The following is a 23,595-nucleotide window of genomic DNA, read 5'->3' on the forward strand; positions in this document are numbered from 1 at the left end:
TAAACATTTTCCTCCCGGATTGACATCCATGTTAGATCTGATGATAAGGGAAAAACATTGGCGGGCTCCAAGAAGAGCCACAAAGCCACACAAATGTTAAATACAGATAGCCCTCAACTTACCACAATTCAGCCCAAAATTTCTGTTGTTGAGACATTTGTTAAGTATAGAATAGAATAACAGAGTTGGAAGGGACCTTGGAGGTCTACCAGTCCAACCCCGCTTAGGTAAGAAACCCCCCTACACCACTTCAGACAAATGGTCATCCAACATCTTTTAAAAAACTTCCAGTGTTGGAACATTCACAACTTCTGGAGGCAAGTGAGAGTTTTGCCCCATTTTACAACCTTTCTCACCACCGTTGTTAAGTGAATCACTGCCACTGATAGTTAGCAACCCAGTTGTTAAGTGAATCCGGCTTCCCCATCAACTTTGCTGGTCAGAAGGTCACAAAAAGGGGATCACATGACCCCCTGAGGACACAGCAACTGTCATTAAATATGAACCAGTTGCCAAGCGCCTGATTTTTTGATCACACGATCCATGGGGGAATGCTGCAAAGGTGGTTAAGTCTGAAACGTGATCATAAGTCATCTTTTTCAGCTTTGAGCGGTCACTGAACAACCGTGTGCAAGTCGAGGACTCCCTGTGTATGCTAATTTTCGGCCCCTTTAAGAACAACCAGATTCCCCATTTTTTTTAAAAAAAAATCCTTCCAAACTAGCCACCGACGGAAGGACTTTTAAAAGAGCATTTTCTGAAAAATCCTCCCAAAGGCCGAGAGAGGTGCAGGCGGCCAGGCTGGGTTTTTGTTCCCGCCCCGCTCCCTGGGTCGGTGATAATCCTGTACGAGGGAATATCCTTTAACGGATTAACAGAGTTGGAAGGGACTTTGTAGGTCATCTAGTCCAACCCCCCGCCCAAGCGGGAGACCTACACCATTTCTGACAAATGGCAGTCCAATCTTTTCTTGAAAGTCTCAATATCATTTCCTCGCCCTCCCTTTAGCTCCAATACAGACGCCTGGGGTCCCTGGAAAGGCGGGGGGGGGATAAGAAGGCCTTTTTTTGCTGTTTCCTCCCCGCTCTTCCCCAATGCTCGGCGGACTTCGGCTGCTGCTTTACCCCCAACGGCTTACCAAGCGACGGGGAAGAAGAGAAGCAGCCTCTAGCATAAAGCGACCTCCATTAACCAGCGGCGGTTCCTTCTGCGCATGCGCCCGAGCGCCTCTCTACCCTCTCGCCGGAGCTGCTTCTCTGCGGCGGCGGATCTGCACTTTCTCTTTTGAACGCGGAGAAAGCATCGATCAGGTTTATTCTAACTCGCCCGGCTCTTTTTATAAACAAAACAAAATAACAACCCCTTCAATGCTTGCCCAGACTCGACTTCGTTGCGCACGCGCGACCAGAGGATCTCGTCAAGGGATCTGAAGTGACGCTATCCAATAACGCATGCGCAAAAGGCGTCTCAAGCCAGCCACCGCTCTTGCGCATGCGCCAAGCGTTGACCGGAGGGAAATCTTGTTCCTAAGGTACTCCGAGGGTGGGAGAAATAAGATAATCTTTACAAAAAAAATAACATCAAATCATCTTCCTCAACCCGTTTAAAAAAAAAAGAAAGCGGCGCCGATGCTTTCCAACGTCCAAACACAGTTATTTCGTCAATTTAACAACTTTTAGCCCATCAAACCTGGCCTGCAAAAATTCGGACAACCACTAGGTGGCAGCAAAGTCGCTGCCTCCTAAAGGTCGACAGATTTTTTTATTTTTTGCAGTTCTGAGACTTCAACTTCCATTTAACGTCCGCCTCACCTTCCTTTAAAAATTCCTGGGGGAGGGAAACGTGCTGGCGTGCGCATGCGTAGTTCAAAATTACCCTTTCCGTGCGCTGGCATTGGCGGAATCGTTTTTTTTTTCTCCTGCACCACGTGGTCTAAATTGTACGGTGGCGAGCTGCAGCCAAAAAGAACGCGTCGCCGCAGTCTCTGCCCTTAACGCCTCTTTGTTTTGTCTTTTTTTTTTTTTGCGTACCGCTGGCTTTTGGCTTCCCGGGAGCAACGCCGGGGTCGTCGCGAGCGTGGACGAGGGGTCGGAGCAGGTAAGCGAGGCTGGAGCCCGCCCGGAGACCCCCCCCTTTTCCCCCTTTTTTGGGGGTGGGAGTGCGGGTTCCCTTTGCTATTCCTCCGCGGGGACCCCAAGGAGAAGGAATGCTGTCTGCTGGCAGGCGTGCTTGGGCAGGGTTCTTTATTCCAGTCGGAAGGGTTAAAAAGCCACCGGCTTAACGTCAAAAGAGAGGAACGGGGGCGGGGGAGGGTGCTGCTTGCGTGCCCTGGGAGGCGATTTTTCATTCTCTGTCTTATTTTATTTTATTTTTTCCCTACTGCTGACCTTGAGGTACCGTATCACATAATACAGCACAGGTAGTCCTCTATTTACGACCACGGCAAAGCCCCAAATTTTATATTGGTTAAGTGGGAAATAGGTTGTTTTGCTTCATTTTACGACCTTTCTTGTCCTTGGGTTAAGTGAACCCCTGTGGTGGTTAAGTTAGTAAGGCGGTCGTTAAGTGAATCTGGCTTCCCCACTGACAAGGGTCACAAAGGGTGACTCCTAGGACACTGCAACCGTCATACGTATGAACCAGTTGCCAAGCATCCAAATGTAAATCATGTCACCATGGGGATGCTGCACAACGGTTGTAAGTGTGAATATGGTCACAAGTCACTTTTTTTCCATGCCATTGTAACTTAGAATGGTCCCTAAATGAACTGTTATAAGTCAAGAGCCAGCCGTATATCCCTTTTTTATTTTTTAAAACCCAATTCTGCTCCTTCCCATCCCTCATTATTCTCCCTAACAACCTTCTCTGTTTTGAACCCTCAGCCAAATCTTAAAAGATCCTGGGGAAGGGGGGTGGCTTCCTAGGCCACAGGGTAATTTGTAGTGTATGTAAACTGCATAATTCGATTTTTTTTGTAAGCTGCTGTGGTCAAGGATTAATCAGCCTTGTATGCGAGATTCCTGACAGCTAGCAGTACGATGAAAATAAAGTATGCTTCGTTTAACAATACAAAGTTGGATTAGAGGGGGGGAAACTACAGCTGTTTAGGCAAATCATGGAGAGAACCTGTGTTGGTTGCTAAAAGTCGATACCGACTTGATGGCACACGATCAGTTTAGGTTAAACATTCCTTTGGAGGTGATACAAATCTAAATCCTAACAAATAGACCACAAACCTTTATTGCTTAGTAATTATCTTTGGAATCAAATCTTCACTCAGATAAGACTTATTTGATAGGAAAGGTCCCAGTGGCAATATTAGAAGATGTGATGCTTGCTTTCTGCTAGCAGTGCATTACAGAAAACCATTTGCCTGATGTTCAGGAGATTAACAGCTAGGATGCGTATTTTTTTACAATTTCCCAGTCATTCCGGCGTTTTGTTCCATTTTAAAACATTGCAAGGAGCCACAGTAGTTTCACTTAATAAGCAGAGGCTACTATTTTAAATATGTGCCCCCCCATTATTGCAAAGTAGGTATTTTTATGACATTATGACGTTCCATCGCATATCACCAGTTCTAGAGGTTCCTTTTCCTCCACACTCTGCAACAGTCTTTTCTGGAGCCGCAGTGGGTACTGAGAAGTAAGATGAACCTGAGCTGATTTCCAAAGCCATAATCGAACACAATACTTACTTTTTAGAACAGGGGTCTCCAACCTTGGCAACTTTTAAGGTTTGTGGACTTCAACAAGTCTTAAAGTTGTCAGGGTTGGAGACCCCTGTTTTAGAATATGTGCTTTTTCATGTTATATCTGAGGGTCTTCTGCTCAGGTAAGAAACACTATACCAGGGGTCTCCAACCTTGGCACTATACCATTTCAGGCAAATGGTTGTCTAATGTCTTCTTAAAAACTATATAAAATAAAGATCCAGTGCACAGAGAGGAGAACTGAGTCTGAACGCAACAAGAGTTGTGAATTTTGTTGTAGGTAAACTGTGAATGTGAAGGTACAATGACAATAAAAAATTCAATTCAAGAACAGTTTAAAAAAAATACTATCAGTGTGGTGTATTGATAGCTTGTCATTTAGCTACTATATTCTGATGGATGACCTTGTCTTTCTGAGCATGTCAGTTGCGCGCAGTGAATTTCAGAATTATTTAATTCAATTCCAAATATTGATCCCAAATATTAATAAGCAGCTTAATTTACCTGCGTCATCTTTGCAAATAAATAAATGTAGATTGCTATGATCTGTAAAAAAATATATATCTTTGGGACAAATGTCTTATGGGGATTACAGTCTACCTTATCAGATGCATGAAATGTTTTGCTGATCTGTAAGTGTGCTTGTGTGAATGGAAAGGAGAATCAGAGAAAGTGAGGTCAGAGAAATAAAATGCAGTAAGGCAAATGATAATAGCTGTATTATTAATAGTGGCTATTTGCAAAGGCAGGCAGTGGTGATAATGCTTACATCCTTGTGTGAGTAGACTTTTGATTATAGTATTTCCCATACTTTATAACAAAAATACTTGTGAAGAATAAAATACGTAATATTTGTTTCTGTGGGGTATGTGGCTGCTCTTCCTTAAAGCATCTATATGCAACAAGATCAGGACAGAAGTCCTTAATTCACAGTATTCATAAATGCAGTGCAGATTTGAAGTCCAGAAAATGCGTGGGGGCAGCAAAATTGGAGGCTATTTCCGCAAAGCATAAAGGTCTTGTTTGGTATTTCTTCAGCATTTCAGCAAGCAGTATACATTTGAACAGCAGCCTATGGATAGATTACAATTTTTTATTGCAATCTGTATTATAAATGAATGTCTTTCCTTGATTGTGTTTAAATCATGATTGTACTGAAATTCAGATCATTAGCGATGCTAATAGCATGGTTGATGTTAAGCCATATTTGGGGGAGGAAATTTCCAAGATGATTCTTCTTGCAGGGATATAACCTCCTTGGACATTCTGCCAAACCACCTTTGGCATAGCTTAGCCTGTTTCTCTTGCACCTTCCTTTTTTCGGGGAGAGGCTATTCTGGAGAAAAGCATCTTAGGGTTTCTGCAAAAGAAAATCCATTCTCCCCCGTTGCTAGAGGGCAGGGTTGAAAGACAGAGGCGCTTTGCTTCCTTGCATCAGCTGAGATCAGTGCTCTCTCAGGCATGATCCTGTCTCCTCTGTTCAAATGAAAGATCAGCTGCTTTGGGCTTTCTCTTCCTCAGCCCTTTTTTTTCCCCCAGCCAGCAGCCATTAAATCAAATTGCAGCAAAAAGATACTGTGAGGAACTGGGACTGTCTATTCCCCCAACTGTTTCCTTTCCAGCTCTTCGTTCTATTATTTAACTTTAAGAAGTGTTTACTTTATACTTCTCTGTCCCCAGCCCCTTTTTGATGCTCTTGTCTCTCTCTCTCTTTTTTTTCCAGACTGAAAACCAATGAATAGAGCTTTATTTTTATTGATCATATGCTGGGGCCTTGGCTGCTTCCGGAACCCACTTCTTCAAGTAGATTCTGCCTGTCCCGTACACACAGCTGGGAAGGCCTATTTTGATCCCCTGCCCAGAGGTTTAAGAATTGTGGGCCAGGAGGCAGAACTCAGTGGCAGCCCCTCATTCTGCGATAGTTCCCTCCACGCTAAATGTGATGGCTCCCGTTCCCCAGCCACCCCACCCCCAACATTTAAGAGAGATGTCAACGTATTCTTTTTCTGCAGAGATTTTGGAACAAAGTGCTCTATGACTAGATTTATTTATTTATTTAGTTTGTCAATTGCTTACAAGATTATTGGTATAAGTAAAAACATAGCTATGAATACATGAAATGGATACATATAAGAAAAATAAAAAGAAACAATAGGACAGGGACGGTAGGCAGGTTGGTGCGTTTATGCACGCCCCCTACAGGCCTCTTAGGAAAGGGGTGAGGTCAACAGTAGACAGTCTGAGGTAAAAGATTTTGGGGTTTGGGGAAGAAACCACAGAGTCAGGTAGAGTATTCTAGACATTGACCGCTCTGTTGCTGAAGTTGTATTTCCTGCAGTCAAGTTTGGTGAGGTTAACCTTGAGTTTGTATCTATTGTGTGCTCTTGTATTGTTGTGGTTGAAACTGAAGTATTTTCATTGACAGGTAGGACATTGCAATGTATTATTTTATATACTATACTTAGATCGGATCGAAGGCGGCGTAGTTCTAGGTTTAGAGGATGGGGTTGAGGATGATGTCATGTTTTCTCTTGAGTGCTCCCTCTCCTCCCCCGCCCCACCCCGTGGTTTCAGAGTGTACTGTACGTTTTATTGCTTTTATGAAAATCGCCCTACAATCTCCACCAGAAGGTGAGCCACGTTAGTCTATGATGGCAAAAAATCTGGAATCTGGTAGCACCTTCCCTGACTAACACATTTTATTAAAAGTCATATGCTTTTGTGAGCGGCATCTCTCTTCACCGGCTGCCTTGGTTGGTTAGGGTAGAATCTCTGATGAAACAGTAAAATTACAAAAACCAACAGAAAATAATTGCTCTAACAACGGAAGAGTAGCATGGGGGATACTTGGAAGAAGAATCTGATTTCCTGGATGTCGTGTGACTTTTTCCACCCCAGTCTCTTGTTGCTTTCAGCTGAAGGTAGCTGAGATTGGGCTGTGAAAACAGATGGCTCAACAGAGGGTATATATACATTCCTCTTACATGTGGACATATATATATCTGTGCTCATGTAGGATGCTTTACCAAGCATCATTCGTTGTCATTTTAGCCATTGTCTATTCACTGCAGGATGAATGCCTCTTCCACAGGTTTCCAACCGATAGGATCCTGAACTTTCTTTTGCCAATTGGGCCCCCAATATTTGCTTGATGTTGTCCATTAGAATTATCATTCTTTTATTGGCCAAGTGTGATTGGACACCCAAGGAACTTGTCTTGGTGCAAATGCTCTCAGTGTACATAAAAGAAAAGATACATTTGTCAAGCGTCAAGAATCATCAGGTACAACACTTAATGATAGTCATAAGGTACAATAAACAATCAAATCATACTAGGAAACTCAATATAAATCGTAAGGATACAAGCGACAAAGTTACAGTCATACAGTCGCAAGTGGGAGGGGATGAGTGATAAGGAGTGATGATAAGATTAATAGTAATAGTAGTGCAGACTTTGTAAATAGTGTTGAGGGAATTATTTGTTTAGCAGAGTGATGGCATTCGGGGGAAAAACTGTCCTTGTGTCTAGTTGTTCTGGTGTGCAGTGCTCTATAGCATCGTTTTGAGGGGAGGAGTTGAAACAGTTTATGTCCGGGATGTGATGGGTCTGTCCATCTTGTTTTAGGTCTCTTTCGTGGATGCTTTTTATCAAGTGGAATCCATTCTATGACTGCCTTGGTCCACCTCCCATCAGTTCTTCTTGCTATGTGACCAGCCCATATCCATTCTTTTGATGGCATCTTATATTTTTGTTTGTTCTCCAATCCGTGTGCAGGTCTTTTTATCTTGTCTTGTGATGCCGAGCATGTATCTTTCTATGGCTCTTTGCGCCACTCGTAGCTTTTGCATCGAATGTGAGGTTAGTGTCCACACGTTAAAGCAGGTAGCTTACACTGATTGAAAACTTTTCAGGCATAGGAGGAAGGTTGTTGTTGAAAATTACATTTAACTTGCCAAATGCCTGCCAACCATTTTTAACACGCCGTTCAATCTCCTTTTTTTGTATCGCCTTCCATTGAGATCTGTTGGCCAAGGTATATGTAGTAGTCTACTATGTCTGCTACTTCAAATATAAAAATTCCAGGCTAGATAAAGACCTGGAAGATACATTCCTAGCATGGTAATCTAGGCTAGTACTAACCTTTTTTGTTAATGGCTTTGTCTATCCTGTGTATCCAGAAAAAGAGTTAATTCAACAATTAGTATTTTATGTGAATTTATGTGTCAGATTAGGTGGTAGGCGTAGTTCTGGAGACAGACACCAACAATGCAGGAACACTGTGGAAATGTTATGGTTGGGGGAGTTGTTCACTTTCCATACTTGAAAAAAAAAAGGGAGCAAATTTTATTTATTAGAAAAATATAAATGGTTGCCTAATCCAAGAAAATCACAGGCTTGCCTATAGTCCATCTAACCCAGTATCTTCCCATCCACTGTAGTTCCCAATAGCTAAGATAAGGATTATGGACTAGCCCTGATGATTTTACCTAGTTTGGCTAATGAAATGTCTTTAAGAAAACAAGCAAGCTTAGAGAATACCAAGGACCCTGGGTATGGATTATGTCTGCTCCCTTCTGTCGCTCCCAAAAACAGATATACGACTCTGTATCTGGAATTTCTATTATTCTAGAGTTGCTAATACCTGCAATAAATATGTTCTGACAAGGTCTGCAAATTAGGGCCATTGCTTAATTTGTGGTGAGGAATTCCACTTATTCGTTATGATTTCTGTGAAAATAGGGTTTGTTTTCTTTCTACAGTATTGCGTGGTTTTGATTTTTGGCTTTTGGGAAAGAGGGGAGTAACTACTTCAGCCATATTTCTCTGCTTATAATTTCCTGGCTTAATTTACTTTATTATGCCAGTCTCCTTTTACCTTTTTTTTAAAAAAATTATACCACTACATAAAATATCTAGCTAACTTTCTTGTCTGCAGGCCAACATGGCAGCCAAGCGGATTTCCCAAGAGACATTTGATGATGTGGTACAGGAAAATATCATTGAGTTTGGAATGGATCCGGAAGAGGCATTGAATGAAGCCATCCAGCAGTTTGAATCTCAAGGTATGGTATGAAGCAGGGGTCTCCAACTGTGGCCATTTTAAGACTTGTGGACTTCAACTCCCAGAATTCCTCAGTAAAGCTGGCTGAGGAATTCTAGGAGTTGAAGTCCACAAGTCTTAAAGTTGGCAAGGTTGGAGATCCCTGGTATGAAGGATGGGAATACTGACCTACATGAAATGTCATCTTTTTAGACATAGGCACCTGTGCCAGCAGTCACTTGGCTTCTCAAGGAAATTGGTGTGGTTTATGGCAATTGGGGGGCAGGGAGACCCAATATGAAATTAATCTGAATTTTATTCTTAAAATAAGTATTGTTGAAACAGTCTCAGTATATCAAAATGTTATTGTCTGAATATAGTATAGCCATTCCCCAAAATACTGGAATAATTGAGTACCATCTTACAAAAGTCATTTGCCTTGCCCATATATAGTCACTCCAGAGAGAAAATAAGTCACAAATTGATAATACCAAATATCTTAATTATCAGGAAGTTACCCAGTGAAAATTTTCAGGTGGTTTTCCTAATTAAAAAAAAAAAAAAGCTTTTGCCCATTGTACTCAGTCTCCAGTGCAGTTTTTATCAGATTGAGATCTTGGCTAGCCTTAAAGGTAAAGTTAAAGGTTCCCCTCGCACATACGTGCTAGTCGTTTCCGGCTCTGGGGTCGGTACTCATTTCCGTTACAAAGCCGAAGAGCCAGCGCTGTCCGAAGACGCCTCCGTGGTCATGTGGCCAGCGTGACTAAATGCCGAAGGCGCAGGGAATGCTGCTACCTTCCCACCAAAGTGGTCCCTATATTTCTACTTGTATTTTTAAATGCTTTTGAAGTGCTAGGTTGGCAGAAGCTGGGACAAGGGGGCTCCCTCTGTTACGCAGTGCTGGGGATGCGAACCATTGAACTGCCAACCTTTCTGATCAACATGCTCAGCGTCTTAGCCACTGAACCACCGCGCCCCTTTGGCTAGCCTTAGGGGACCTAAAATCCAATGCATTTAGAGGGACACAATAGGAGAATTGCTCTGGAAATATTCAGACTGATACATCATTTTATCTCTCCTTTAGGCGTAGATTTAAGCAATATAGTAAAGATTGTACCCAGTCCAGCTTCAGAGAATGGTCAAGAACAGAAGCACATGGTTTTACAGGTGAGTGAGGTGATGCTGTTCAGGAAAGGGCTAGGGACTGTCCATCAGATCCAATATGTGGGTGTAATTATCTTCCTACTAGCTGGAAACCCGTGCTTCGCTATGAAACTACATATGTGATCGGGCTTAGTTTTTGAGGAGGAAAATAAGGAGAAAAAAAATCTGTCTCTGCCTACCAGCATTCATCTGGCTAGCGTCCTGTCAGCGTGTGAGAGAGTTGAGGGCTGTTGGAAACTGAGAGTATTTGCTGTGTGAGCAAGAAGGAGACAGCAAGGAGCCTGGGCATGGCTTAGCTCAACTGTTCTGTACTAAAGCTGCTTGGTGTTGTGAAACTAAAATTGAAACTTAAATTCCTCTCCTCTGCTTGTGTTTTGCATTTGGAACAGATTTCTTTTCAGGTGGGGAGGGGGACTAGAACTCCTTAGCATCTGAGCGTGTTAATAATAATATAGGAAATACTAATGCTCTGATGGTCATTTCGAAAAATCTTTCTTAGTGAGCACCTAGAAGCCAAGAGGAAGATACGTGCCAAATTTCAAGTTTGTAGGCTTTACGGTTCTGGAGATTTTGTGATGGTGCGTGAGTGGTATTTCGCTTTTATATATATAGATTTCCAGGTAGATCACGCAGGTGGCTCTAGGAACTCACAAACATAGCGCTGTGGATACAGTTTTTCACTCACGTATTGCTTGCTCATTGAAATCTCGATCTTGGTATAAATTGCTTTAAAATGTAGACACACCAACATGATACTGTATGTTGCGTCTATATTTATTAAGAGTATTTACAAGTACCTTTTTTCAGGCAGGCCTCATAAAGTTGTTTGCATACGATCAGTAAAATAATGGAACAGGAATTGCTTTCGGAAGTTATGGGAGCTTCCTCACTGGAGGCTTTCAAGAAGAGACTGGATAGCCATCTGTCAGAAATGGTGTAGGGTCTCCTGCTTGGGCAGGGGGGTTGGACTAGATGACCTACAAGGTCCCTTCCAACTCTGTTAATCTCTCTGTTAAAATAAGCAACAGTATCTAGAGTTAAAAAAAAAAAAGGCAAACAATGGAATATTTTAAAAGCTGCTTTAGAAATCCTAGGGTCTGAAGAAAAACAGAGAAGTCTGGTGATGAGAAAGCATGCAAAAAACACGGAGAGAAAAGACGCAAATGAACAGAAGGGACTGAGGCCGCTGCCATCTGTGCATCCTCCAATGCTGGAAAGGATTTTAGATGTTTCCCGAATGGCGGCCGAATTGAAAGAGGAGGAAGATGCAGTGCAGAGAATAAGGCAAGATTCCACTCTTCTCCTTTTTTTTTTTCCCCCTTTGTCTTCTATAGATATTGGACTGTCTCCAGAAAGCCGTCATCGATGCAGATTCGAGCAAGGTGGACGAATCTTTGGTGAACTTTGCCAGGCAGTGCAGGCAGGAGCTGTCGGTCCGTTACCTGGCTGCCCAGAAAGGTGCCTACCCTGCAGTCCTGGCTGCTTGTCGGCTGGCATCGGAAGAGCGATGCTCCCTTTTAAAAGCCCTCCAAGCCCTCTCTGCCCTCCTGGAGGGCCAGCCTGACATCCTCGATGTGCCCGGGCAGGAGCTCTTGCTGCGGGTGCTCCAGGAGAGCCGAGATGACGCTGACCTGACTTTGGCTGGCGTCCGTTGCATCCGATATGCCTGCCTGAAACACGAGCAGAATCGTCAGGATCTTGTGAAAGGGGGCATCCTTGCCCTACTCTCTGAGGCTATAGTCCGGCACGGAGACCGGGCAGATGTGGTCCGGGAGGCTTGTTCAGGGCTGCGCATCATGACCTTTGACGATGACATCCGGGTGCCCTTCGGCCATGCCCATGACCATGCCAGGATGATTGTGGCTGAGCATAACGGCTTGGGCATCCTGATAGAGGCAGCCAAAGGTAATAAAGACCATCTCCCTGCTCGCATGCTTTCTTCTTGGTTTCTTTATGCTCCAGCACAGGGACATAAATTACATAATACAGGCCCGCTATTTATCTTTCTGTATGACTTCCACCCCCACCCTTCCACTTTTAAATGTGCTGTAATCTCCAGCTTTAGTGGGAGGAGAAGGGAGGAGGCTGGCAAACTTAAGAGCCCTTAGAGACGCAGACCCAATCTGCCCCCAAATTCCTGAAGCCCTTAAATGTGGCTGTCCCCAGGAAGAGGCAGCGATTCGGTGAGATTCTTGTTAAATAGGTTAGCAGCAAAAAAGAAGTAACTCTGGTCATCTCATAGTGTCGTTCTGGTTCCTTGCACCTGACCTTAAAACTTGCTTTTTGCAAGTTGCTGGGAGGACAAAGAACCCTCACCTTTCCCCCTTGAATTCCATGAGAAATTTTATTAGTTAGTTAGTTAGTTAGTTAGTTAGTTAGTTAGTTAGTTAGTTAGTTAGTGAGATAGATAGATAGATAGATAGATAGATAGATAGATAGATAGATAGATAGATAGATAGATAGATAGATAGATTGATTGATTGATTGATTCTTTATTGGCCAAGTATGGTTGGACACACAAGGAATTTGTCTTGGTGCAAATGCTCTCAGTGTACATAAAAGATACATTCGTCAAGAGTCAAGAATCATCAGGTACAACACTTAATGATAGTCATACAGTCACAAGTGGGAGGGGATGGATGATAAGGAGTGATGAGAAGATTAATAGTAATAGTTGTGCAGACTTTAGTTCGGTATGTTTAGCAATAGCACTTAGACTTATATACCGCTTCACAGTGCTTCACAGCCCTCTCTATGTGGTTTACAAATGTCAGCCTATTGCCCCCAACAATCTTGGTCCTCATTTTACCGACCTTGGAAGGATGGAAGGCTCAGTCAACCTTGAGTGGGTGAGACCCAAACTGCTGGCAGCCAGCAGAAGTAGCCTGCAGTACTGCATTCTAACCACTACACCACCACAGTTCTCGCTTTAGCTTCTGTCTCCATCTTGTTTGACAGATCTATACCACCATTTCTTCGTATCAGTTTTTTTTAATGATACCACTTGGTTTTACATAGCTAAAGCTATGGATGCTAAAAAGCATGACTTATATTCGTATTTGTTAATGAGCACTTCAGGGACCTGAATTCCAAAGTTGAATTTCCATGGTTTATTGTCACTTCTGTGGTATTGTACAACACACGACGGCTCACTTACGATTGCTCACTGCTCAGAATTATGATGAGGCTTTTTAACGATTGAAGTTCTAGTGATCATGACCTTCTTTCCCTTGCAATCCGTGAGTGAACTTTGGGCGGTTGGCAATACAACCGCATTTAGGGCTGTTTGCAACATCCTGCGATCCTGTGACCATGAGTTTTGCCGATAACTAGCATTTATTTCTGGGTTTTGGCAAAGCCTCACCTGTAATGAAAACCCTTGGTTTGCTTAACAGCTGCAGGATTTGCTTAATGACAGCCACTTCACGACTATCCCATTTGCTTAACGACGACTGCAAAAAAAAAAGGTTCTCAGTCGGGCTGGTCACTTGTCCAACCTGTTTTATAGTCACAACTCAAACCATCATGGGCAGGTTCCATTACTATGATCAATTGAGGACTATCTGTACTGCACAGGGAGCTTTGCTGATGCTTTGTCTTTTTTCTCTCCTGCTCAGCCTTCACTGATGACTGTAGTGTTTTGAGTGAAATCTGTGCCACTCTGGCACGCCTGTCTGTCCGGAATGAATTTTGCCAGGAGATCATGGACCTTGGAGGCTTAAACTTCATAGTGGCACTGTTGGCGGACTGCATTGATCATCAGGTATTAAAATAGCAATAAACACCCTGACTGCAACAGATTATTTCATTTCTTTAGCCCAGTATAGTGAACACTAATTGTCAACACAGTAGTTACCCGTGTTTTCAAGCAAAGGAGAATCCTTTATACCCCAAGCTGCTTAATAAACTATGCTTATGGCTCAGGAACAAGCAATGTCATAGTTCTTAGGGCTCTAACTGTCAGCTATCACCCACTTCAGCAAGACTGAAAACGCTTCGATAAGTTCACAAGAAAAGCCAAGAACCAAGCATGAATAATGCATACTGAACAAAATTTGCCGTAATCAAAAGAATCTTATCGACTGTAGTTAACCCCAAAGGTGCTTTTTCAAAAGGCAACTGGACTTTCTTGTTTTTTGTTGAAGATTTTTTGCTTCTCATTCAAGAAGCTTCTTCACTTCTAAAGAACTGAACCAAAGAAGCTTCTTGGATGAGAAGTGAAACGTCTTCAAGGAAAAACAAAGTCCAGTTGCCTTTTGAAAAAGCACCTTTAGGACAACCACGATCTGGATGACTGAGAATCTCCATAGACAACTGTAGTTAATCCAGAATAAATTAACTTTAAAGAGAATAGGTTCAAGCTTTGGTGCGTTTACCTTTTCATTTTGCCCTACCTAATGGACAACTTGGCTAGCTGACTAGTTTCCATCTCCTCTTAATTTTTGGAATGATCCAACTTGTCTTAGTTGGTCAATTGACTCTCCCATACTTTCTAGACTGTTTTGGAATTGATGAGGGTGCTCTTAATAAGGGCTAAGGGCACAGGTTTTGATTGTGGGAAAGGAGGTATCTTAAAACTGTTAAAGCCTGTTTCAAGGCTTACATTATACTTTTAGTGTGTCTCCCACCACAGAGTACCAAGAGAAGGGTGACCCATTTGGAAGCATCTGTGACAAGAGAATTTGCAAGCCCCTGAAAGAAGCCCGGTGGAAACTGATAACGTTTTGATTGGATTCCTATAACACTCTGAATCACATAGTAGCAATCCTGGTCTCACATGTCTAAGAACATGGAGGCCCACTGTGTATGGTCTCTCTTGCGCATGAAAAAAAAATTGAGCATGCTTCCCTTATTGCAGTGAGACCATCCTTTTTTTCATGGCACTGGAATGATGGAGGCAAAGTTTTCTGCTCATTTGGAACTGGTGGGGTTAAAAGTACAAAATGGAGGCTTGGGGTCTTTCAGAATTATGTCACCGATGTCGCTATACAGGTGAAACTCGAAAAATTAGAATATCGTGCAAAAGTTCATTTATTTCAGTAATGCAACTTAGAAGGTGAAACTAATATATGAGATAGACTCATTAAATGCAAAGCAAGATAGTTCAAGCCATGATGTGTCATAATTGAGATGATTATGGCTTACAGCTCATGAAAACCCAAATCCACAATCTCAGAATATTGGAATATTACATGTAATCAATAAAACAAGGATTATACATAGAACAATATTGGAGCTCTGAAAAGTATAAGCATGCATATGTACTCAGTACTTGGTATGGGCCCCTTTTGCAGCAATTACTGCCTCAATGCGGCGTGGCATGGAAGTATCAGCTTGTGGCACTGCTGAGGTGTTATGGAAGACCAGGATGCTTCAATAGCAGCCTTCAGCTCTTCTGCATTGTTTGGTTTCATGTCTCTCATCTTTCTCTTGGCAATGCCCCATAGATTCTCTATGGGGTACAGGTCAGTCGAGTTTGCTGGCCAATCAAGCACAGTAATCCCAGAGGCATTGAACCAGGTTTTGGTGCTTTTAGCAGTGTGGGCAGGTGCCAAGTCCTGCTGGAAAATGAAGTCAGAATCCCCATAAAGCTCATCTGTGGAAGGAAGCATGAAGTGCTCCAAAATCTCCTGGTAGACAGCTATGATGACCCTGGACTTAATGAAGCACAGTGGACCAACACCAGCACATGACATGGCTCCCCAAATCAACACAGACTGTGGAAACTTCACACTGGACTTCAAGCATCTTGTAGCATGTGCCTCTCCATTCTTCCTCCAGACTCTGGGTCCTTGGTTTCCAAACGAGATGCAAAAGTTGCTCTCATCAGAAAAGAGGACATTGGACCACTGAGCAACAGACCAGTTCTGTTTTTCTTTAGCCCAGGTAAGATGCTTCTGACGTTGTTTGTTGTCCAGGAGCGGCTTGTCAAGAGGAATACGACATTTGAAGCCCATGTCCAGGATCTAGTCTCTGTGTGGTGGCTCTTGATGCACTGACTCCAGCCTCAGTCCACTCCTTGTGAAAGTCCCCAACACTTTTGAAGGGCCTTTTCCTGACAATCCTCTTCGGGCTGTGGTCATCCCTGCTGCTTGTGCACCTTTTTCTTCCACACTTCCCTTCCGCATAACTTTCTATTAATGTGCTTTGATACAGCACTTTGGGAACATCCAACTTCTTTTGCAATTACCTTTTGAGGCTTTCCTTCCTTATGGAGGATGTCAGTGATGGTTTTCTGTACAACTGTCAGGTCAGCAGTCTTTCCCATGATTGTGATTCCTACTGAACCAGACTGAGAGACCATTTAAAGGCTCAGGAACCCTTTGCAGGTGTTATGGCTTAATTATTTGAGTAGAGTGGGACACTTTGAGCCTAGAATATCGAACCTTTTCACAATATTCTAATTTTCTGAGATTGTGGATTTGGGGTTTTCATGAGTGGTAAGCCATAATCATCTCAATTATGACACATCATGGCTTGAACTATCTTGCTTTGCATGTAATGAATCTATCTCATATATTAGTTTCACCTTTTAAGTTGCATTACTGAAATAAATGAACTTTTGCACAATATTCTAATTTTTCAAGTTTCACCTGTATACAATATGCCAGGAATGGGGGGCAGGCATTGATCAGCCTCATCTGGAATAGTTTTTCGAAGCATTTGAAGGTACTTATTTAACTCCTAATTTTGCCAAAGGCAAATAAAGAATATAGGCCAAAGTAACCTCTGGTACAAAAATCGTTCAGGGGAAAGGAATGCTCACATGTGTCCCACAAGTTGCACGTCTGACTTTACATAAACAGAAATAATTTATAGATAGCTTTTTCAGTGGTAGTAATAACAGACTATCCACATTCTTGATTGTTCTACTGAGTATTTCACTTTTATCAGAGATTGAAGGTGGAGAGAAGGATCTTGCTTTGGCTTTTATCTGTCCCAATCCTGTGGCTCTTGGTTTATTTTGTTTTTTTAAACTCCCATATGTATTCTGGGTTTCATAAGGATTCTTTCTCATTCTGTGACAAATTGTAGGAACTGGTGAAACAGGTGCTCAGTGCCATCCGGGCCATTGCAGGCAACGATGATGTCAAAGATGCCATTGTCAATGCAGGAGGGACTGATCTCATTATTTTGGCCATGAGTCGCCATCTTGGCAACCCGCAGGTAGGTTGAGAACATGGGAGTGTTTGCACCGGGAGAAAGTAGCTCTGTTTCAAGTGGTCTAAACTATCTATTCCTAGAGCTGTTACCTTACTTGGCATCTCTATTAGTGTGCGTTGGAGACTTGGTTTGCATACATCTGAGCTAGACTGCGTTGTTTCTCTGTTTCATATAATATATGTGGGTATATGCATAATTTTGTATTTATTTAGTCATGTTTATGTAGTGTATATTGGAGGTGGTGACCCTTTGAGAACTGTATGCGGCAAAATTTCATTTTAATGTATGCTGATTAGTGTACATTCAAAGTGACAATAAAGTTATTATTCTATTCCATTCCATTCCATATGCTCTTCTCTTCTCTTCCCTTCCCTTCCCTTCCCTTCCATTCCATTCCATTCCATTCCATATGCTCTTCTCTTCTCTTCCCTTCCCTTCCCTTCCCTTCCCTTCCATTCCATTCCATTCCATATGCTCTTCTCTTCTCTTCTCTTGCCATCAAGTCCATCTGTTGAAAAACTAACAGGAACAACTCAGAGGTTTGGGGAGTTAAAAGTCCACAAGTCATAGAAGGGCTACAGTACCCCACCCATGGTTTAGGCCAGCGGTCGCCAACCGGTGGGCCGCGAGAAAATTTTGGTGGGCCGCAGAGAAATCTGACCCCCAGAGCACACCTCCAAAGCAATTAATGCAGGCTGTGCAGAAACACAAGGCTGCGCCACCCACATGGCCTGCTGGAACCCTCCCCGCCCACTCACTCCTTACCTGACAAACTTGCCTGCTAAATTGCTATTTTTCCTTTTTCTGACCATCATCTGTTCTGCTGTGCCGGGAGATTTAGATTAGCTAGGAAGCAGGAAATGGTTGGATTTCTTGCTTTCTACTAATCTTTAGATCTACGGCTCTGCTTTTAAGCACAGCTGAACCTCCCTTAGGACTGAAGGTTTGCTTGCAAGCAAATTCAGTGCAGACTCACGGCAAGCAAATTTGAGAGACTGAGCTAGCCGATGGCAGACAGATAGATCACTGAATGATTCTGTGAGCAACTCAGTCTGCCTGCTTTGCTTGATTTTGGGTAAAAGTTGCTCTTTTTTATAAAAAATTCAATATTTATATAAATATTTATAATATTTACATACAAGCCATGCCCAACCAGTCACATGACCACCAAGCCACACCCATAAATTAGGCCACACCCACAGAACCAGTTAGTGGTCCCTGGGATCTAAAATTATGGCTTTGGTGGTCCCTGAGGTCCAAAAGGTTGGCAACCCCTGGTTTAGACCAGTGATGGTTAACCTTTTTGTCCTCGTGTGCCAAAAGTGTGTGTGTGCTTGTTTGCGTACATGACCCATCTACCACCCTGCGCATGCGTATGCGACCCCCATGCACAGCACACTTCTGTACATGCGCATGCACCACACACCTCTGCACATGCGTGCGCATCTCTTGTGTGCACCCTGCCCATGCGCGGCAGATACCCAACGGCTGGCAGGGGGCGCGTGCACATGCGCAGTGGACCTGATCTGGGGCGACGGCTTGCGTGCCGGCAGAGATGGCTCTGCGTGCCACTTCTAGCACGCGTGCCATAGGTTTGCCCTCACGGGTTTAGGCCATCCAGGTTTGCTTCTAACCATGGTTTAAAGGATCCTGGCTTAGCACGGGTGTGAGCTCAGACATTGATTATTTCAGCATTTGGAAGCTGGGTAGGATTTTACTACTGGCTCTATTTGTTCTTGCTGTTAGGTGTGTGAACAGAGTTGTGCGGCATTGTGTATGCTAGCGTTGCGCAAGCCAGAGAACTGCCGAGTCATCATGGAAGGCGGGGGAGCCTTGGCAGCTTTGCAGGCCATGAAGACGCACCCCAGGGAAGTTGCTGTGCAGGTGATGTCATTATTCCCCTACTGGGACCACAGCTCCTTTCATGCTTTTCAGCCAGTCCATTTAGATAGATGGATGGATGGATGGATAGATAGATAGACAGACATTTATTTTTCTTTTCTTTTTAATCTTTTCTTTCTCCCTTTGAAATAAAGATTTCTCTGCTATAAACTATAAGGCCAAAGAAGTTATTCTTTTTTTTTTTATTTCCAAGGATGACCTACCACAGAAAAAAGTGATAGATTCTTAATTATGAAAGATAGATAGATAGATAGGGAGAGAGAGAGAGAGAGACAGACAGACAGACAGACAGACAGACACACAAACGGAGTGTTTTGGCAAAACAGAAAAATCATGCTATAGAAACTATCTGTAGCTATGGCAACAGCTCTGATTTTTCCCCTCATAGAAATTTCTGGTGGAAGCTGCCTTCCTGTTTTTCCCATGAAAGGCATTACCGTTTTCCCATTTCCAGAGTGCTGTCAAATAACTTTTCTGGGTTTTCATTAAGGCCAGGTCTTCTTTCTGCTAGACCTCTCATTGTCCCTGTGCAGCCTCTCTGACTATCCTGTTTCCATATCTGAGAAAGCCTTGTGGCAGGACTGTCCCCTGGGAATGGATGTGTAGGACGTGGGTTGCAAAAGGAAACAGGAAACACCAGCTAATTCCTCTTGATCATTAGATCAGTTTTCTCAAGATGTGTGGACTTCAACTCCCAGAATTCCCCAGCCAGCTATACTGTCAGGAATTCTGGGAGTTGAAGTCCACTCATCTTAAAAGTTGTCAATGTTGAGAAACACTGCATTAGATAATTGCAGGACTTCCTTGTCCTTCCCCTGCCAATTGGATTTCTTTTTAAAACCAATGTTTAAATTTATTTTAAAATTTTAATGCATTTATTTATTTATTTCCTGGTCTTATATTCTGAATTCTCGGAGGCCTTGTTCTGTCAGTAAGATTTAAAATATAAATAAATACTTACTGTTGCCTAGGAACAAAATAAGTACTCTATTTAAATAAACCCCCGGACTGCAAGAAAATAATTCAGAGCATATCCATTTGAAACCTGTGGGAAAAATCAGGTTTAATACCCTTTGAAAACCCATCAGTGACTGCATTATATATAACACAAGGGTCATAAAATGCACAGTATGTAAGTGTACTTGAGGAAGATGAGCAGTCTAGAAATATGAAATACAAATAAATGAATAAAGTGTTCAGATTATGACTAGTGCTTATTAAATAATTTTAACCCTTATCTAAATATTTTTGTTCATTACCCCAAAACCCCAAGGGTAGCTTATTCATGATATCAAAGCAGCAACGTACCTACTCTTAGGAAATATAAAATATATTAAAAAGATAATTGGTGTATCTTGCAACCCTTCCAAAGATCATCACAAAACACCTGTCAGGGAAATTAATTTCAGCCTTGGAATCCTGAAGCAATGTGATGGTTGAATATATAAATATCACTTAAAACAGTGTTTTCCAGCCTGGACAACGTTTAAGGCGTGGATTTCAACTCCTAGGATTCCTGAAGCAGAATTTCCCATTCTCAAAACTCCATGGATGGCTGGAGAATTTGGGGAATTGAAATCCATAGGTCTTAAAGTTACCAAGATTGAGAAACACTGACTTAATATGTGGTAATATAGGGCCCCACCTACCAGTTGATATATTTAAGAAATGAAGGAAACAAGGAGAGATTGGGCCCAAGTTACCCAGCCAACATGCCTAAAGTAGAACTAGAACTCACAGACTTCTGGTGATTGGCCCAAAGTCACCCAGCCAGCTTTCTTGCCTAAGGCAGGATTAGAATTCACAGCCTCCTCGTGGCTAACCCAAAGTCAGTCAGCTGGTTTTCATGTTTAAGGTGGGACTAGAACTCATGTCCTCCCAGTTTCTAGCCCGGTGCATTAGCCAGGAGACCAAACTGGCTCTCTTAAAATAAAGTTTATAGACTGTTAGTCCTGGATCCTCACATTTGCCTTTTCCTTTCCTTTTCTCACCAGAAGCAAGCTTGCATGTTGATTCGCAACTTGGTCTCGCATACGCAGGACTTCTCCCAGCCCATCCTGGAGATGGGAGCTGAGGACTTGATCACTGAAGCCCGAGAAGCCCATCGGGACTGCGATGACGTGGCCAAAGCCGCCTTGAGGGACCTGGGCTGCAAGGTGGAGCTGCGGGAACTCTGGACTGGCCAGAAAGGAAGCCTGGCCCGTTGAGGTCTCAATCCCCCTCCACTGGGCAGCACCTGCGAATGAGGAGTAGGAGAGGGAAGCAAAGATTGGAATAAATCCAGACTGAGCAGTTGAGAGGGTGGGGAGGAAAGTGTATTGATGCCTTTGGAGTTGGATAGGACTTAGTTGCTACAGCAGGAGGCCTGCGCTCCATACTCTCTGGCCTTCAGCTTCTTGGCCCAGGCTGCCCTTTTGCCGTGTTGTGTTGGCAATGTCCACGAAGCGGCCCTTCTCTCATAAACAGGGTGGCAGTGCTGTGCCAACGATGCCGCCCTGCAGCAATGCTTCCACGTTCAAGAACGGGAGACGCCTGCGGTGCGTGTGCGAAACTCTAGCGCCTGTACAAATTGTCTCAAAAGATTTTAGCAACAAAAGAGAGGGTGGAAGGAGCAGGTGGTGGGAGCTCATGTTTTGCTACTGTCTCGGAATACTTCCTTCTCCTGCCCTGCAGGTTTGTGTTACTCAACTAGGCCTTGGTTACTATGACAACGGTTAAGCTTACCAGCTTCCTGCTGTAATGCTTCCATTTGTTTGAATGTGCTGCCTGAAGTCCTGATCTGTTTTTTGTCCTCAGCCATTCCAGTTGTTTCTGTGTGTCATCATGCTGTTCAACCAATGCATGCTGCCTTTATTTTTCTCTAATTGCTCCTGCCCTCAATTTTTTTTTTTTATAATAGAAGTGTCACCTGATTAAGGGCAAATAAGGAGGTTGAATAGTGTGGGATCCTTGCATTGTGCACTTCGTAAATATCTATACTCCCTTTGAATATGTATTCAAATCAAATTTCTAGCCCACGAGGGCTGTGGTTGGTGTGCACTCCAAGAGGTCAGAAAAGAATGGCCTTTTATTTATTTATTTTTCTCTTCCTTTTTCTGCCTTCCTCCCCTTGTGATTAGTAAAATCCAGGATGAATTAGTTCTCCAAAATGGGACTATTTAAATAAACCAGTGTAATTAATGCAAGTGTTTAAACTTTCCTTGATGTAGTTTTGGTTGCCTGTGGAAAAATTGCCAGATATGTTATATAAAAATATACAGCGATCCTATTTGTAGCCAGGTTGCTTCTATTGTGACCTAGCTTTGATTTTTTTTCTCTCTTTTAGAGTGATATACATATACTTCATTCTGGACATTATTTTACCAGATAGGCGGGTGAAATGATTGTTATAGCCCAATGTTGCAAACTCCCAACAGTGATTTCCTAGGTCAGGGGTGTCAAACTCACAGCATCACGGCACGTAAGTCTTCCCTATTGCCTATTCCCTGATCTGTCACGGCTTCCAGTTTGTGGCAACTCCGACGGAACCGTGACATGATCCTCATGAATTAGTGATGTGCAGAATCTGTCCTGCAAAGAAAGAATGACACACAATGTTGCCACATTGAATTATATTCCTTTTCCTAAAGATCATCATTTTCCCAGTTCTCATTAAAGGGCTGATTTAAACAGGAAAGCATCTTTCATCAGCTCTAAAAAAGTCGATATTGTTTACTGTGGCAGTTGATTTTTTTTCCAGTGGCTCTTTTATATCTGTTGCCTGATCCCCTTAACTGGAGGATCCAGGGCTTCAACATGGAGATTTCCTGTAATCTGTTTCTGAAATGAGGCCTGAAGGAATAAGCATACAGGTGGTCCTTGTCTTACAATCACTTAGCAACAAGATCAAGTGAGTTACTCAAGATCAAATGAGGTACTAATACCACTCTATAAAGTCTTAGTAAGATCACACCTAGACTAGAGTACTGCATCCAGTTTTGGTTACCACATTATAAAAAAGATGTTGAGACTCTAGAAAAAGTACAGAGAAGAGCAACCAGGATGACGAGGGGACTGGAGGCTAAGGCATATGAAGAACAGTTACAGGAACTGGGCCTGGCTAGTCTAGTGAAGAGAAGGACCAGGGAAGACATGATAGCAGTCTTCCAATATTTGAGGGGCTGCCACAGAGAGGAAGGGGTCCAGCTATTTTGCAAAGCACCTGAAGGTCAGACAAGGAATAATGGATGGAAACTGAACAAGGAGAGATTCAACCTGGAAATAAGGAGAAACTTTCTGACAGTCAGAACAATCAACCCATGGAACAGAAGTTGCCCTTGGAAGTTGTGGGAGCGCCATCACTTGAGTCTTTCAAGAAGAGATTCGACTTCCATCTGTCAGAAATGGTGTAGGGTCTCCTGCTTGGGAAGGGGGTAGGACTAGATGACCTACAAGGACCCTTCCAAGTCTGATTATCTCTTATTTGTTCAAAGTGACAGCTTACCTGCAAAACAAGAGCTATGACCTGGTTCTGAAGTTTTAATAGTTTGGGGGGGGCATTTGAGGTCAGATGACCATACTTTGTGCACCCAGCAACACAACATTTATGGGCTTTTGCAGTATTCTGTGGTC

The 23,595-nt window shown here is 42.9% G+C and overlaps 2 protein-coding genes across 13 annotated transcripts in view; one reads left to right on the forward strand and one right to left on the reverse strand.

The window, feature by feature from the left end:
* Nucleotides 1-1,892, reverse strand: part of SUGP2 (SURP and G-patch domain containing 2) — a 40,735-nt gene extending 38,843 nt beyond the window's left edge. For 6 of the 10 annotated variants that reach the window (XM_087920766.1, XM_087920731.1, XM_087920742.1 and 3 more), the window contains exon 1: nucleotides 1,812-1,892. In XM_087920766.1, coding sequence (XP_087776892.1) covers nucleotides 1,812-1,858 — 47 coding nt within the window. In that variant the 5' untranslated portion in view covers nucleotides 1,859-1,892. Of the gene's footprint in view, nucleotides 1-1,138 lie in introns of all 10 variants that reach the window. The other 4 variants (XM_087920763.1, XM_087920752.1, XM_087920759.1 and 1 more) reach the window with 4 other exon arrangements.
* ARMC6 (armadillo repeat containing 6) lies at nucleotides 1,885-22,262 on the forward strand. 3 transcript variants are annotated; one of them, XM_026699035.2, is made up of 8 exons: nucleotides 1,885-2,097; nucleotides 8,650-8,776; nucleotides 9,839-9,921; nucleotides 11,253-11,823; nucleotides 13,536-13,681; nucleotides 16,954-17,085; nucleotides 18,829-18,966; nucleotides 20,979-22,262. In XM_026699035.2, exons 2-8 carry the CDS (start codon nucleotides 8,656-8,658, stop codon nucleotides 21,189-21,191), a joined length of 1,404 nt encoding a protein of 467 aa, XP_026554820.1. In that variant the 5' UTR covers nucleotides 1,885-2,097; nucleotides 8,650-8,655; the 3' UTR covers nucleotides 21,192-22,262. The 3 variants fall into 3 exon arrangements, with proteins under 3 accessions (XP_026554820.1, XP_087777129.1, XP_087777123.1); XM_087920997.1 differs by lacking the exon at nucleotides 1,885-2,097 and adding an exon at nucleotides 5,265-5,289; XM_087921003.1 differs by lacking the exon at nucleotides 18,829-18,966 and having other exon boundaries at nucleotides 1,948-2,097.
* Nucleotides 22,263-23,595: the final 1,333 nt, after the last annotated feature.

The sequence above is a fragment of the Pseudonaja textilis genome, chromosome 1, assembly GCF_049901715.1.
Source record: "Pseudonaja textilis isolate UNSWEBS1 chromosome 1, rPseTex1.2, whole genome shotgun sequence".
Classification (NCBI taxonomy): domain Eukaryota; kingdom Metazoa; phylum Chordata; class Lepidosauria; order Squamata; family Elapidae; genus Pseudonaja; species Pseudonaja textilis.

Coding starts and splice junctions, on each gene's coding strand:
- ARMC6 (XM_026699035.2), top strand. CDS start 8,656: ATGGCAGCCAAGCGGATTTCCCAAGAGACATTTGATGATGTGGTACAG. Junction 13,682..16,953: donor CGGACTGCATTGATCATCAG/GTATTAAAATAG, acceptor GACAAATTGTAG/GAACTGGTGAAACAGGTGCT. Junction 17,086..18,828: donor GCCATCTTGGCAACCCGCAG/GTAGGTTGAGAA, acceptor TCTTGCTGTTAG/GTGTGTGAACAGAGTTGTGC.